Source organism: Alosa alosa, chromosome 18, assembly GCF_017589495.1.
Source record: "Alosa alosa isolate M-15738 ecotype Scorff River chromosome 18, AALO_Geno_1.1, whole genome shotgun sequence".
Classification (NCBI taxonomy): Eukaryota; Metazoa; Chordata; class Actinopteri; order Clupeiformes; family Clupeidae; genus Alosa; species Alosa alosa.
Genome location: NC_063206.1, coordinates 22,031,752 through 22,045,395, shown reverse-complemented (window position 1 = coordinate 22,045,395; position 13,644 = coordinate 22,031,752). Strand labels below are relative to the sequence as shown.

The window sequence follows — 13,644 nt, the reverse complement described above, 5'->3', positions numbered from 1 at the left end:
AAACATACATAATTCAGAAATGTAGACATCCAAATTAAGCTTTTTAAATATGTGAAGTCACTCAAGCTCATAATAAATAGCTGAGTGGTCGCTCACTTTGCTTAGAGGATAAATTCCTTGCCCTCGCAGCAGTTTTACTTTAAATGAAGTGCCACAGCTGGCAGACCTCTATGCCCGCACTGGTTTGCAAGATGCCATGGGGTCTACATCTGTTTCCTGTCCAAACATTAATTCTAGACCATTTTAGTTCGCTCCCTGTGCTTGGGATACTAGGAGAATGCCTGCCACTGCCGACTCTTGCAGTGCTTTAACAGTAAACAGGGGCTGAACTACCATGACTCAAACACCGGCAGCTACAGCTGTGAAGGGATGCTTTGGGGCAGATGGTTGGGAGCTTTCTCTGGTTCCTTTGTTCACTGTTCAATGGGGCTCCCTATTTTTTTCCCCAGTCCTTGCTTCGGATTCCACTGCCAAGTCTGGTGAGGGTAGAGGGGATAGAAAAGCCTAGCTGTGGTCCCACTCCACCTTTTTCTGTCAGACCTGGTGCCATCTACCTAAGTACCGACGTGTCAGGCAGGCTCCGAGCAGCTGGACTCAGCGCATCTGCTTCCCCAGAAGCGGAAGTCCTCCACTCGCCAGAGTTAATTGGATTATAGGTAGATGCCAATACAGGCCGACATGGACAGGTGAGCAGCTGCCAGCTCTTTGAGAGTTCCTGCCTGACACCATAATCAAAGGCATCAGTAATCAAAGTATTGTGAACTCAGCTTGAAATCGTGATGGAGTGAGGTACCCTCCATTGAAATATTTTGGCAAGTCACAGAATCCAAACATAAGAGAAAATAAGAAGGCTCTCTGGCTAATTCAGTCAGTGTGGTTTTGTGTTGTTTCTCATTTTGTGACAGTGAGCTAGTTACTATTGCTGCGTCTTCATTAATCTGATAAAAAAAAATGTTTAAACAGGGAGAAAGAAACAGAGATAAACTGCAGTGTTGTTATTGTTGAACATGGAGATATACTGAATTAAGGATGATGTTCAAATTGCAACATGACCACCTCTTTTTATTCCACCACATAAAAATGTATTCATTATTTCTTTTGTCATCAAATAAGAAAAAAGGTGATAATGTATGAATAAAAGCAGGGGGTGATGCTAGCGGTTGCTTCAAAAGAGACCACAACATGCAGCCCTCCTCCTGTTCCACCAGCACTTCAAATAAAGCTTTGCCAAAGTAATGCAGTTTCTAGCTGATTATCCCTCACCTCCTGTAGTCTGTTGTTGCTATGTAAAAAAACATATAGCAAGAAGAACTGCTGCCATGGAAATAGCCTACAACCCTTAGCTTGATTCCCAGAAATAAGAGTAACAGAGACCTCTACTGGCGGAAAGTAGCCTAACTCATCATTGCAACCCACGGTCAAGCTTCAGCATGTAATGGTATTGGGTTAGGTCTAAACAAATAAGACTTATTCTATATTGTTTAAGCGTCTTTGATAAATAATCTACTATAATTTATTTTACATCTAGTCATGTAAACTATCGGACGGAGTCATTTGATTTTTAACTGCCATTCCCTCTCTGTCCATCATGACATGAATCACGGGCAATTCACACTTTGCACAAGAAAAAAGCTCCACGTATTCAGCCTGTTCTTTACATTAGCCTACACACCTACTGCGTGAAGACATTTAAAAACTTTACTTTAATCGAGTAAACAAACATCTCAGATGTAGGCTACATGGTTTGTGTCAAGAACCAATGATTGGTTCGAACGTAATGTCTTTCCCAGAATGCCATCTCAAATTCCAGGCGCCAAGGAGCGCTGTCGTGGGATCTGCTAGCTAATCGTTACTATGTAACGTTACCTCAATAAAATAATGTAAGTAACTAGGTATGCGATAAAGTTATTTTGAAAGCAGTAACGTTACAGTATTTATGTGGTGAAGTTATCGTTGGTCACATTGTGTTTAGCGCCGCGCGTTCAGAAGTTGGCGCCCCACCTGTTGCTGTTCTGGTTCTGCAGCACGTTTGTCTTTGGCCAAGATAAATAGCACCAGGTAAGCTAAGCAACGTTATAGGGACATAGCTAACATCTGAGAGCTAACTTACTGACCGATACCACACGTCTTCATTAAGCCAGTGGTCAACTTTATGGATGTTTTCTTCCTCTTTTCTGTCTGTCCATCTGATGACAAACACGAGTTTCCGTTCATTTGTAGTTGTCAGAGCTGACATGACATTCTAGCCTAGCTGACGTTATGTAGCTGATCGAACGCTTTATAACACCGATTCACGTTAACATTTAGCTGATTCCAATGTATGAAGAGCCGTGGAGACCGCTAAGGTGGTTAAAGCTACAATTTACACATTTTTCCTTTGTTTGACTCGTGTTGGAAACTTAACATTTAGCAGAAGCTAGTTACTAACCAGGTTTATGAGAGAAAATACGTAACGTTACACACACCTCGGACAGAAAATACGTACACACACCTCGGACAGAAAATGAAAGTTATTGCTTAACGTTAACGTGGTGGAAAAAGAACGCAGATAGCTGCTAACTTGTGTGTTGTTGCGTTTGTTGGGACAATGTGCAAGATCACAGTTCTTTCCGAGAAGCACGTTAGCTGAAGTGAAGTTTCGTCCTCACATAAGTTAGCGATACATTGGTAAGTAAGTAGAAATTAGGGTATAGTTTTAAATGAACTGTTGACACCGTGGTTCTAAAATGTCATGAGTGAGTTAGGATATTCCTTTAGATAACATTAGGTATTTTTCTCAAAGTGAATGCTAGTGTTTCGTTCTCTGTGTGCTAACGTTACTCTATTTACAGTATGCGATGCTAACGTAACTGTTATTTGCTTAGTACCGTTAATGTTAATTTGTGTTCTACGTTATTGCCAGTCGTAAACTAATAATGACGAGCAGCAGAACCAAAGAGTGTGTAAATAAGCAGAACTGGCAAGTGAAGTCTGCATTGTCTCTTGCAGGTTCAAAGAAGGCCTGATTATGACCAAAAAAGAAAGCCCCATGATCCTGAAAGGTACTTTTCACTGTCATTAACGTTAATTTTATCTCCGGTTAATCTATTGTATTTTTTTAATGAGTCAGAATTAGCGTCTGAACTATCACTCATCCTATTTCTTTCTGCACCAGAGTATAAGCCTGTTTTCTTCCGTGGGTTTACATATTTCGTGTCCTGTTGTCAGTAAATTCCTTATTTTGATGTCAAGCCTGTGCTGTTGCCCCTAGTGATGGTTAGGCTACTTTCCTTCCCTCTCTGTAGATGTTGTGGCTTTTGTTGATGTTTGGTCCACAAGCAAAAGAGAAAATTATTCTGAGGGATTCATGCAGCAACTTGAGGAAATGGGAGCAGTGGTAAGTAAATTGTTTTTATTTCTGGTGGTATAAATAGGAAATATGAAAAACAGCATTACATTTATGGAGCATATCTGCATAGAATGATTATGATATTCAATTAGAACTAAGCATGTGGAGCTTTTCTTGTATTGGTTATGCCATATCAAAACTCCTCTTAGTTCACTCTGACTGAGCAGAGCAGAGCATGGTGATGTGCTGAACCAACCTTAATTTTTGTCATCCATTTTGAAATGGCACTGACCCATGCCAAACCATGCCTGCTCCAACCTTTATTTATGAATGGGCTTCCGGCCTGTCATCAGCAGGCCATAAGCTGACTGAATAGTAAGGCCATTGTATTTAGAATGGTTGGCAGCTTATTGTGTGGTTTTGAAGTGACAGCAGTGTTTGTGATTGATGAGCCAATTTGTGTGTGACTTGGGAAGCCCCGCAAGATATTCAGCACTGCACTACTGTTAATAAGATCGCAAAATAAATACCAGCTACACAATTTGTTGTGTGAGAAATGAGGGGGAGCTGATGAATGCGAGAACTGAACTGTACAATACGATATTATATCGTATACGATACTCTTTGTTTCCTTTTTATTGTAGACTAAGTTGCACATAGTTACTGGTTGTAACCTATTGGACCACAGCTTGAAGAAACAGACTCCACATTAGAATTGTTTCACTTTGTTTTTCTTTCTTTATATTATTAATTTTGCTTGCCATGGCTGGTGATTTATATTGTAATATGCAGTACTTTTGACAATCATTTCTATGATGGCCATTGAGCCTTCATTTTGTGTTCAGGGTCATCAGTGCCATTAACTGGCATTAGTACAGGCAGGTCAGTTAAGTGCCCTGTAAACATGTATCAGTGTTTCTCACAGATTTGAATTCTATTTGTGGTGGTAGGTTTGCAAATTAGCGCAGCGTGGTTGTGATGCAGGTTTAAGCACAATTTACTATTATGTAACAACTGCAGGATTGTTAATGTTTTCTTTAAACGTGCATGTAGGTTATTGAGATGGCTGTGCAAAGGTGCACATAGCTCTACTATAAACTAATTCCATCCCATTTAAATAGTACAACATGGAAAATCATTGTGTGGTGGTCAGTGTTGATATTGTGGTGGGCCGCCACAAATAAGTCAATGTATGGGAAACACTGTGTATATAAGACTTTAAAGGGAATAAATGCAGAGAAATGTTTTATCCTGTCATAATATTGTGTTGTTCCGATTTCATTCTATGAAATATCCAGTGTGGTATTCGTTTGTGTCCTTTGCAGCAGAGGTAAACGTAGACTAGATCTGAGCAAAAAGTCTAGCAAGTCAGTGGCAGCGTATAGGTCTGACAGTTGAGTCATGTTTTGCAAAATTTGTGCGTTTGAATAATTATGACATTGTTTTTATATTGGGTTCATTTTTCTGCTCTTTCAGGTATCCAGGACCTTAAACAAAAATGTCACCCATGTGATTTTTAAGCATGGACACCAGTCTACATGGAATAAGGCCCAGAAAATGGGAGTGAAGCTTGTATCTGTCCTTTGGGTCGACAAGTAAGATGTGATCAAACTTATATGGCTCAGTGACACTTTGAGAAATGGCTATTGATTAACCTGATGCCCTTGTCTGCCACTTATAGTTTTCAAATGCAGTTTACAGATACGTGTTAAAATGTTCTCAAAGCGGATCTATAAAACTGTCAACCTTGTTACCAACCCTTTTCAGTCTTGTTTGATGGCTTTCACATATTTGAGAGTATCATTTGTGTTTTAAACTTGTCTTGAACTGGGAAGGACATTCAATGGGAACTCCTGATCAATATTGGATTTACAGTGAAAAGTGAAGTGCGTAAAAGAGCAGTAGTTACAGTAGTTGTAGAAGACATAATTTGTGATGTTAGTGGACAAATGGAAAATTTCTGTTTTCGAGCATCGTGGCATCATTTGGACAAACCCAGGTAAACAAACCTATTATTCCCACTAGCCACCTAAGCTATGTAGTTTTGTTTGCAGCCCTGCTAACACGTTGGAACACCTTTCACAGCACAGAAATTAACAAATATATACGTTAAATCTTGCTGCTTTTATAAGTTCCAACTTTGCTGTTGTGGGTGTTTGCAAGGTACTTTCATTAATTTCACTAATTCATGATGGTTTTATATGCTTTGTCCTTATACTCCTTTTAAAGTTAGAGGAATACTTTATAGACCTACTGGAATTTGGTATTTTGGTACCGAATGTGAACATGTAATGTGCAATATTATGAGACAGGATTGTGCTGTATCTGACATTTGCATCAGTTATTGTTAGTCATTTATTCTGAAATAAATCGGCGAGTGACTAGGGTGTACTACTATTTGTTTATCCACCACACAGACGTCATGTCCAATAAGACTAATCCACCTGAGGGGTATTTCACAAAGGCAGAATTAAGACATCCAAGATAAGTGATAAAGCGAGGTTTGACAGCGTTGTCTGGTCATCCTAGCTCAACTCGTTTCACTAATGCCAATCCAGGATGAGTAGGAGCGACTATGTCAAGCCAGGTGTAAGTAGGATGTGTTCTCGTTTCTGCTCCAAAGTGCTCACTGTTGGAATAAAAAGACGCGGAAAATAGCGTCATTCACACAAAGTGAACAACCGCTTTTGATTTAGACTAACAATGAAGTAAAGTTATCCTTTTTGGAATGGGGAATCATGGCTATTTCAGTAAAACAGCAGGAGTAGGCGTGGTATACCAACTGAATGCAAATTTACGTATGCACCCACATGTGAGTGCTTCCTTGTCTCGGCACGTCAGAAAGCGCTTGCCACTGCAAATATGTACATAGTATGATCTACCTTAATATTATAGTTGAAAATACCTTCGAAAACTTGTCCCTCCACTTCCAATCAACTACAGTAGGCCCTAGGCTATTCATCAAACACCTAGGCCTATGTTGATAATTATAAGGCTATCACAATTAAAATAATAACCATATGGTAGTAGGCAGACAATCTGTTTTGTTTTGCGAGCAAATACATTTAGCAAATAGTTTATAAATGGAATAAAGCTCCTTAAAAATTAGCACGGAGGTCTGATGTGAATGACAGCTAGCTGAACCAATAAGACGACATAATTACCATTGGAATTAACTTAGCTTGGCTGTTAGCCTGGTCGAGACCAGACTAGGTGCAGAGAATAAATCCCCATGGTAACTTATGTGCCATCTCTTTTGTGAAGCCAAGTCAAGGCTAAATTCATCCTGGATAACCTAAAAATCCCAGCTTAATCCCTTATCTAGGTTTTGTGAAATACCCTTCTGGTCCCATGTAATTAATCTATCTATGGCTGTTTCCTCCGCCTGCCACAAGATGTCCCTGTTAGTCAAATCATGACAAAACTAAGTTGTTACTTGACACCTCGTCCCTAAAACAGTGGCCCCGTTTCTGCAGGTGCAGAAGTGACAGCCAGCATGTGGATGAGAATTTATGCCCTGCAGTAAACGAAGAAGGCAGGAGTGTCCTAGCCAACAAAAGGACGGTAGGAATTGAGGATGCAAAGCTTGTCTACACAAGCCCCTTGTATTTTGCAAAGCATAGCCTTTTGATGTGAATTAACTACTTGGTTCTCTCTCTCTCTCGTCATAGCACAAATGCATGCAGCCTCGGGATATTCCCACGAGAACTCCAGAGAATGACAGGCGTTTGAAAAAAAAACTTGACAAAATGATGGAAAGGATGACTCCTTCCTCACCTGTTGGTAATGAAAACCAATTGATTGTTGATGTTATGTTTTTTAAAGCTAGTTTTATTAGCCCTTGACACAGGATTAATACAGTGCATGGGGAGCTGTATGTCTATGGACGTCCAATACAACCAGTCATATTTATTTATTTATTTATTTATTATTTATTTATTTATTTTAAACAAAACAGTGAAAAAGTTTCTACTAGCTTTGGCAATTTTTAAATGGAAAGCCAGTTTTACTTACAGCAGATTTTCCCTTTAACAAAGTTCCCCCTTTTGTATGTTACAATGCTGAGCCACTATATTCATCTGAAGTAATATGCTATGTACCTTGTCTTTATGTGTAGTCGCAAACTTGTCTCCTCTGATCATCGATGAGGAGAACGGGATTGTGTACAGTCCATCATCGAAGACAGCAGAAACCATGGCCCTGCGGCTGAAACAGATGAAAGAGAGGAGAGAAAATCTCTCCCCTACTGGTATGGCCATATATTTATCAGCTGTGTGAATGCTTCAAACTGCATGAGGAGCATATGCCAGGCCTCTGAATAGAACTAGACAGGATCTTTATGAAGTACAATGTGTGTGTGTGTTTGTGTGTGTCAGATTTCATAGTACAAGAGTAATTGTAGGTTGCAGTGTGCCTGTCATTTAGTCTATATGGGCCAATCCCAAAGTGAGGACTAAGAACTAAAGACTCATAGACTTAATTGGTGCGAAGTGAGTGTGTGAGACCACATGGGCTCAGACAGGTATAAATGGGATTGGGAAAGCACTAAAGACGATGGTCTCCGCGGTAAACGTCACAGCGCTTTGAACTGTGGGTAATTCCCTTTGGTGAAATCTGCACCGATGCAGACTCACGGAAAGGGTTTGGTGTACTCAAACCCTCACACCCTTTTGAAATTTGACATTGGGACAGCCCTAAGCCCTTACAAATTTCGGGAGAACGCGCACCAAAGTCTGTGACTCTCTGAGTCCGACCTTTGAGATTGGCCCTATATCTATCCTCCATGCTAGTACATCTTGTAACAATAGTACATTTATAGATATCTGCTGTGGCAAAGATTTATATTTCACTGCTTCCATCATATTGTTCAGTTCTGTTACATAAATCTGCTGCATTTTAGAAAATGGATTCAATTACGTAAACTAGTATAAAAAAACTCTGTGTTCAGCTTAATATATATGTCATTTCAGCTTCCCAAATGGTTGATTCCACCTTCACACACTCTCTGAAGCCCTCCATTGGGAGCACTCCATCTACCTCTTTTATACAGCTGCTGGGTAATGACTGTATTGATTATCATTCATGCTGATTGAGTGTTGAATGAGTGAAGAATGTTAAAAATGGAAGGGATTGGTCTGTTCTTCTCAATAGCCATGTATGCATCAGTGATTTGACCTTTTGTCTTCCTGATAAACTGTTATGATGTATACTTGTGATATACACTTTGATAAACTTTACTCTTCGCCCACCATTTAAATTGGGGCCCATGATGCTGTTGTTTTGTCTGAAGAGGTGTTGTAGAATTGATGGCTGACAGTAAGGTGACAATATTGATTTTCATCCTGGTCAATGAACAACAAACAGCCCAAAACATAAAATTACTACCATTTAGATGGGAGGAGATTGCCAGAACGCTCACTTGCATCAAAATGGTTGTTCTCTGCCCAGTCTGCAAACAGGATTAAATCAGTGTTATTGAATTAAACACCACTTTACTGCCAGTGAGCGAGGTGAAGGACAAGTCTATCACTCCATAGTGCAAGATAAGCATTTATTTGTACAGTAAATTTATACAGTAAATTTATTTGTGATCAGTATAGATTTTAAAGTACATTTAGGCTTTGACATGATGAAATCCTCTGTAATTGTAGTTCAATAGCAACATATGAAGTTCTAACTAAACTGTTCCCCTGTTACAGTCTCACTACACATCATTTTTTAAGGACATGTCTGTTACTTTACAGCTTATTGCTTTTTTGTGTTCTTGTATTTGTATTTTTAAACATTTCCCTTAATCTTCTCACAGAAGAAGATGACTTGCCTTCTTCTCTCGGACACACTCCAGAGATGGAAGCTGGAGAAATGCACTTCATGAGCACTTCTAAAAGCGACACCTCCAGTGTGCACACAATCACTCCATCTGAGGAGAAAAACCACCATAGAAAAACCCGGAAGCTATCAGCATCCACTCCACTGCCCGGAGTTACACCCAAGAGAAAGTCATCACGGGGGATAGTTACTGACAGCAAAGCTCTTTTACCAGCCGGTCACAAAGGGCTTAGTAAAACTGCTGCAAAACGCAGCACAGGAAAGCAGAATTCTCTGGACAGCTACTTTTCCACTGCACTAACCACAGGTGAAAGGACAGTTTTGGCTGATGACGCTGTGAACACTGAGGTAGAAACCTGTAGAGAGCCATCTATTTATAACAGTAGATTGAAACTGACACCTCCAAAAGACAGTGTACTTTTGGAGGACACGCAAACACAAACCTCGCCAACTTTTAATGAGACTCGGACTAAAACTTACAAGCTTAGTAGAAGCAATAAAGAAACATCTACATCTCCAATTTTGTCCATGACAATGGATTCTGAATTTGAAAGGGAAAATAGTACCCTGGTCAGGGTGTCATCTGCCCCAAAAGCTTCTAGTCTGAAAAAGACGTCGCTAACCGCTGTATCACAGTTGAGGAAAGTCCAAAAGGCCTCCTTGGGTCATTCCCCCTATGAGGACGGAGTGGATGATGACGTGTTTGAGGACTACTTTTCGTCGACAGAAAAGTCCACAAAACGGCAGGCCCTGAATCTGGACTTCTCCCCAGAAAAAGACCCCATTTCCCCCTTTGAGATGTCGGTCAAGCCTGCCAAACGTAAGAGAGGGAAGAATGAACCTGTGGAGCCGTGTAATAAGAAGCGAAAGCCTGCCCCTGTTAGCGCTGCTGAGTTCTTAGCTGAATCCTCTGGACTTAGCAGTCCATCTGAGGACGTAGCTTCTCTGAGCAAAGCCAAGCCAAGGAGTTGTGGACGCCGCAAGTCTGCCCACAAGCAACCAGCTTCTACTGGCAAAGACCGGAGAATGAAGCTGAGAGCTGAGACTGATGGGGATGTCTGTAGCGATGCAGCTGGTGACAAAACCACAGACAAGCACAGACCAATAGAACCTGCCGCTCCTCCAGATACGAGACGAGAACATGTCCCACTGACTTTCCCCAAACCTCTTCTTACATCACGACTCAATGCCGCAAGAAGCAGAAAAGGGTCACAAAGTATGTTAACCACTGATGTTTTTGAATGAATTTCTGGCGTGTGCCGCATTCCCCTTTTTATGTGAGAAAGACCTACCATGTGTTTACTTTGTTTTTTTTTATTCCAAGTTGTAGTTGTTAGTCGTAGTTAATGTAGTAAACTGTTAATTAAATATGTTGTCGCCACCTTTCATAAGAGTAACTTAACACATTGGTATTTGGAATGAGTATTGAAGAAGATATATTAAGTATATTCTATGGTCAATGATGAAGTGCTACATAACTTGCTGTGAATTTGTTTAACAAATAATATGTGAACTATAACTTTAAGTCTTTCCACTGAATACATCCTGTACATTATCAAGTGTCCAGTAAGTAGATTCTATATATAGTCAATTCTATAGTATTGACAATCATTGATGTTCAGTTAAATGGCTGTAATTAATTAAGTCTTATGGCCATTGGTTCATTCTGTTGTTGTATTCCATCATTGGGGGCACATAGGACATGTTGGTAATAAATACAATTCAAAACTATTCAACTAACATTTTCCAATTGCAGTTATTTTCTCTCAGCCTTGCTTTGTTTGGTTCTTGGGGTGTTGACTACACACAAACATGCGTCACACACACAAGCACGCTTGAATGTGTTTGTCTCAGCTGAGTAAAATGCACCTGTGCTCTGATACTGCTTTTTGCCCGCCTTAACTGAAAACTTTTTCCTTCCTTTTCTGCTGTTTGTATATTTTCAGCTTTAGGCGAAGGCATTAAATATGCAGCTGATGGTCTCAGTGACAGAAGTACGGAAATGTTTAGCTGTCAAGGGGGTGAAAAAAACAGAAATGTACAGGTACAGTAATTCTTTACATATTAGTTTACTTAGGTTAGTCATAGAAGTCCATCACTTGTTTCATGTATCATTTAATTTCTGGAGGACCTTCTGAGAAATTTCACTGTGACTGATGTTGATTTTCGGTCTGTCTAGACTAAAAAGAATTGGGGTAATTTTTACTGAATACGTCTGGGGGGGAAGGAAATCTGAAAAAAGGTGGGTGTGCCGCTGTAGCTTGAACTGTAAAGAAGCTGTTTTGTTTTGGTCATGCACTTCCATGTAGCAGGGTAGCATGGCGCTGAGACGGTGCTGCAGTTGGCTTTCTGAAGCACTTTTCGACACTGAGCATTCTTCGCTTCCTGTATTTTGCCACTTGTCTGAGCCGTGCACCTGGCATGCTGCTTATTTATGCTACTTCAGCCTTGACAAAACTGGCGTCTCTTTACAATATGAAACCGGGGGCTCTTTCATCTCCTGTAGAACTGCTGTTATAATTTTTTCCATGTGAACTAAATCACCTTCGATTCAGTCTGTTGGATGAACAAGTGTGACGTGTGTTTGAGATCACTCCGTGCAGATTTGAGAGATGTTCCCCACCCTGTCCCTCCCTTGTTGGGTCTCATTGTGAGCAAAAAAGCGAAACAAAGCGGGAAGAAAGGGCAAAGAAACACTGTAACCTTTTTTTATCGGGCAAAATCAAAGGGAACAGGTTCTGATGACCTCACGATCCCGCCCGATTGAAGGTGCGATAAAGTCTTGGAAGAACGGGCTGAAGAGGGTGGAGTCCCTTCTAATGAGGATTATATGGTTCCTCATGCCTTTTGGGATCTGATTGTGGAACGTAAAACATGTTCAGAAAAGTCATGGGGCAGCCGTGGCCTACTGGTTAGCGTGTCTTTGGATGGTTAGCGCTTCAGACTTGTAACCGGAGAGTTGCCGGTTCGAACCCCGACCAGTAGGCACGGCTGAAGTGCCCTTGAGCAAGGCACCTAACCCCTCACTGCTCCCCGAGTGCCGCTGTTGTTGCTGCGCCGGGATTAGTGTGTGCTTCACTTCACTGTGTGCTGAGTGTGTTTCACTAATTCACGGATTGGGATAAATGCAGAGACCAAATTTCCCCTCATGGGATCAAAAGAGTATATACTTACTATACTATACTGGTCTTGGTTTGGAAATGCAGAGCATATGGCAGTGTGTATACCCAATTTGTGCCCCCTGCCCGATTCTGTGCATGCTTGTAAGTGCTCCACCAGGAAGCATTGATTTCTCTGCCCGATCTCTACCATGCATGCATTAAATCACTTGACGGTCAAGCGGAACATAGATATTAGAAGTCAAACGGGAATGTCTTTGCATTGAGTTATGCTGTTCACATCGACTTCGTCAATTAAGTACTGACTAACGATCCAACCCGCAACACTTGTAGCATTTGTGTGTTATTCTTTGTACAAGAGTAAACAGAACATAAGCAAGTAGCCTATTCTCACAGGCTGTTTTTCTCACCAACACGGCGCTGTAATAAAAGACCTGAAAGGCCTATCTATGATCATAAAATTGCCCAATTTACCATTCAGTCACTTCCTTTTTCTGTTAAAATAACCCTACACCACAACATCTTGGTCTTAAACATCTTGTTCATTTGGAGTCTTATTATTATTAGTAGAATAAATCGGGCTAAATCGGATGTGTAAAACAGGATTATCATCTGAGCATGCGCAGAACGGCAAGCGGCATGGATCGGGTACCCACAGACAGAATGTGAAGTCAGAAAAAGATCCATTGAGGATCAAGTGTGCCAGTTGGTTACCTAAATGCATTGAATGTGGCAGACCATCTTTTTCTGTCCTGTTTTGTGAAAAGAGGAGGGAGCCATGCTGATTATTAGTGAAGATGCCGAACGCTAGTTCTGCCAAGTGGGTTTCTAATGACTCTTCTGGTGCTGTAGAATGATCTGCAATGTTTGACAGTTGTTTTGTGGTATTCTTGGTGACTAAAGCAACTCATATCTTTCAGAGTCCACTATAGACCACAGTTGTGTGATTGATTTTGACATGTTGGCATACGTTTAAAAAAAAAAAAAAGACATTTGTGAGCGTTGCTTCCCCTGAAGTCAAGGAGTACAATTGCATAATTGCCTGTGGGGTAAACAAGTCTTGAACTATTGTTTGAGTTCAGTCTGTTTTTAATGACTGCTAATTATGATCACTCATACAAAGCACTAACAAGCCCTTGACTTTCAATCATATGAGCTGGTGATTTTTTTTTTTTTTTTTTTTTTTTTTTTTTTTTTTTTTTTCCTTTTCTTTCTTTCTTATCCTAATGATCATCAGTCTAATTTTTCTCTGCAAGGTGAGTCGTGCTTTTAATAGGCTGGGCATAACCCGGGTTGGCCCCGCCACTACGGAAAGAGCCTGAGAATGGATCTAGGACTCCCTTTTCTCTGCATGAATAGTGACTTGAG

General features: G+C 40.6%; 1 protein-coding gene across 5 annotated transcripts in view; it reads left to right on the top strand.

Annotated features, from left to right (window-relative positions):
* Window positions 1-1,380: 1,380 nt before the first annotated feature.
* The window catches only part of mcph1 (microcephalin 1), a 38,333-nt gene continuing 26,069 nt past the window's right edge, over window positions 1,381-13,644 (top strand). For 2 of the 5 annotated variants that reach the window (XM_048270119.1, XM_048270124.1), the window contains exons 1-10: window positions 1,788-2,058; window positions 2,989-3,041; window positions 3,285-3,376; window positions 4,805-4,923; window positions 6,805-6,892; window positions 7,000-7,111; window positions 7,446-7,577; window positions 8,299-8,385; window positions 9,135-10,373; window positions 11,104-11,201. In XM_048270119.1, the coding sequence (XP_048126076.1) occupies window positions 3,008-3,041; window positions 3,285-3,376; window positions 4,805-4,923; window positions 6,805-6,892; window positions 7,000-7,111; window positions 7,446-7,577; window positions 8,299-8,385; window positions 9,135-10,373; window positions 11,104-11,201 (2,001 nt within the window). In that variant the 5' untranslated portion in view covers window positions 1,788-2,058; window positions 2,989-3,007. Of the gene's footprint in view, window positions 1,439-1,787; window positions 2,059-2,093; window positions 2,668-2,988; window positions 3,042-3,284; window positions 3,377-4,804; window positions 4,924-6,804; window positions 6,893-6,999; window positions 7,112-7,445; window positions 7,578-8,298; window positions 8,386-9,134; window positions 10,374-11,103; window positions 11,202-13,644 lie in introns of those variants that run through there. The other 3 variants (XM_048270120.1, XM_048270122.1, XM_048270121.1) reach the window with 3 other exon arrangements.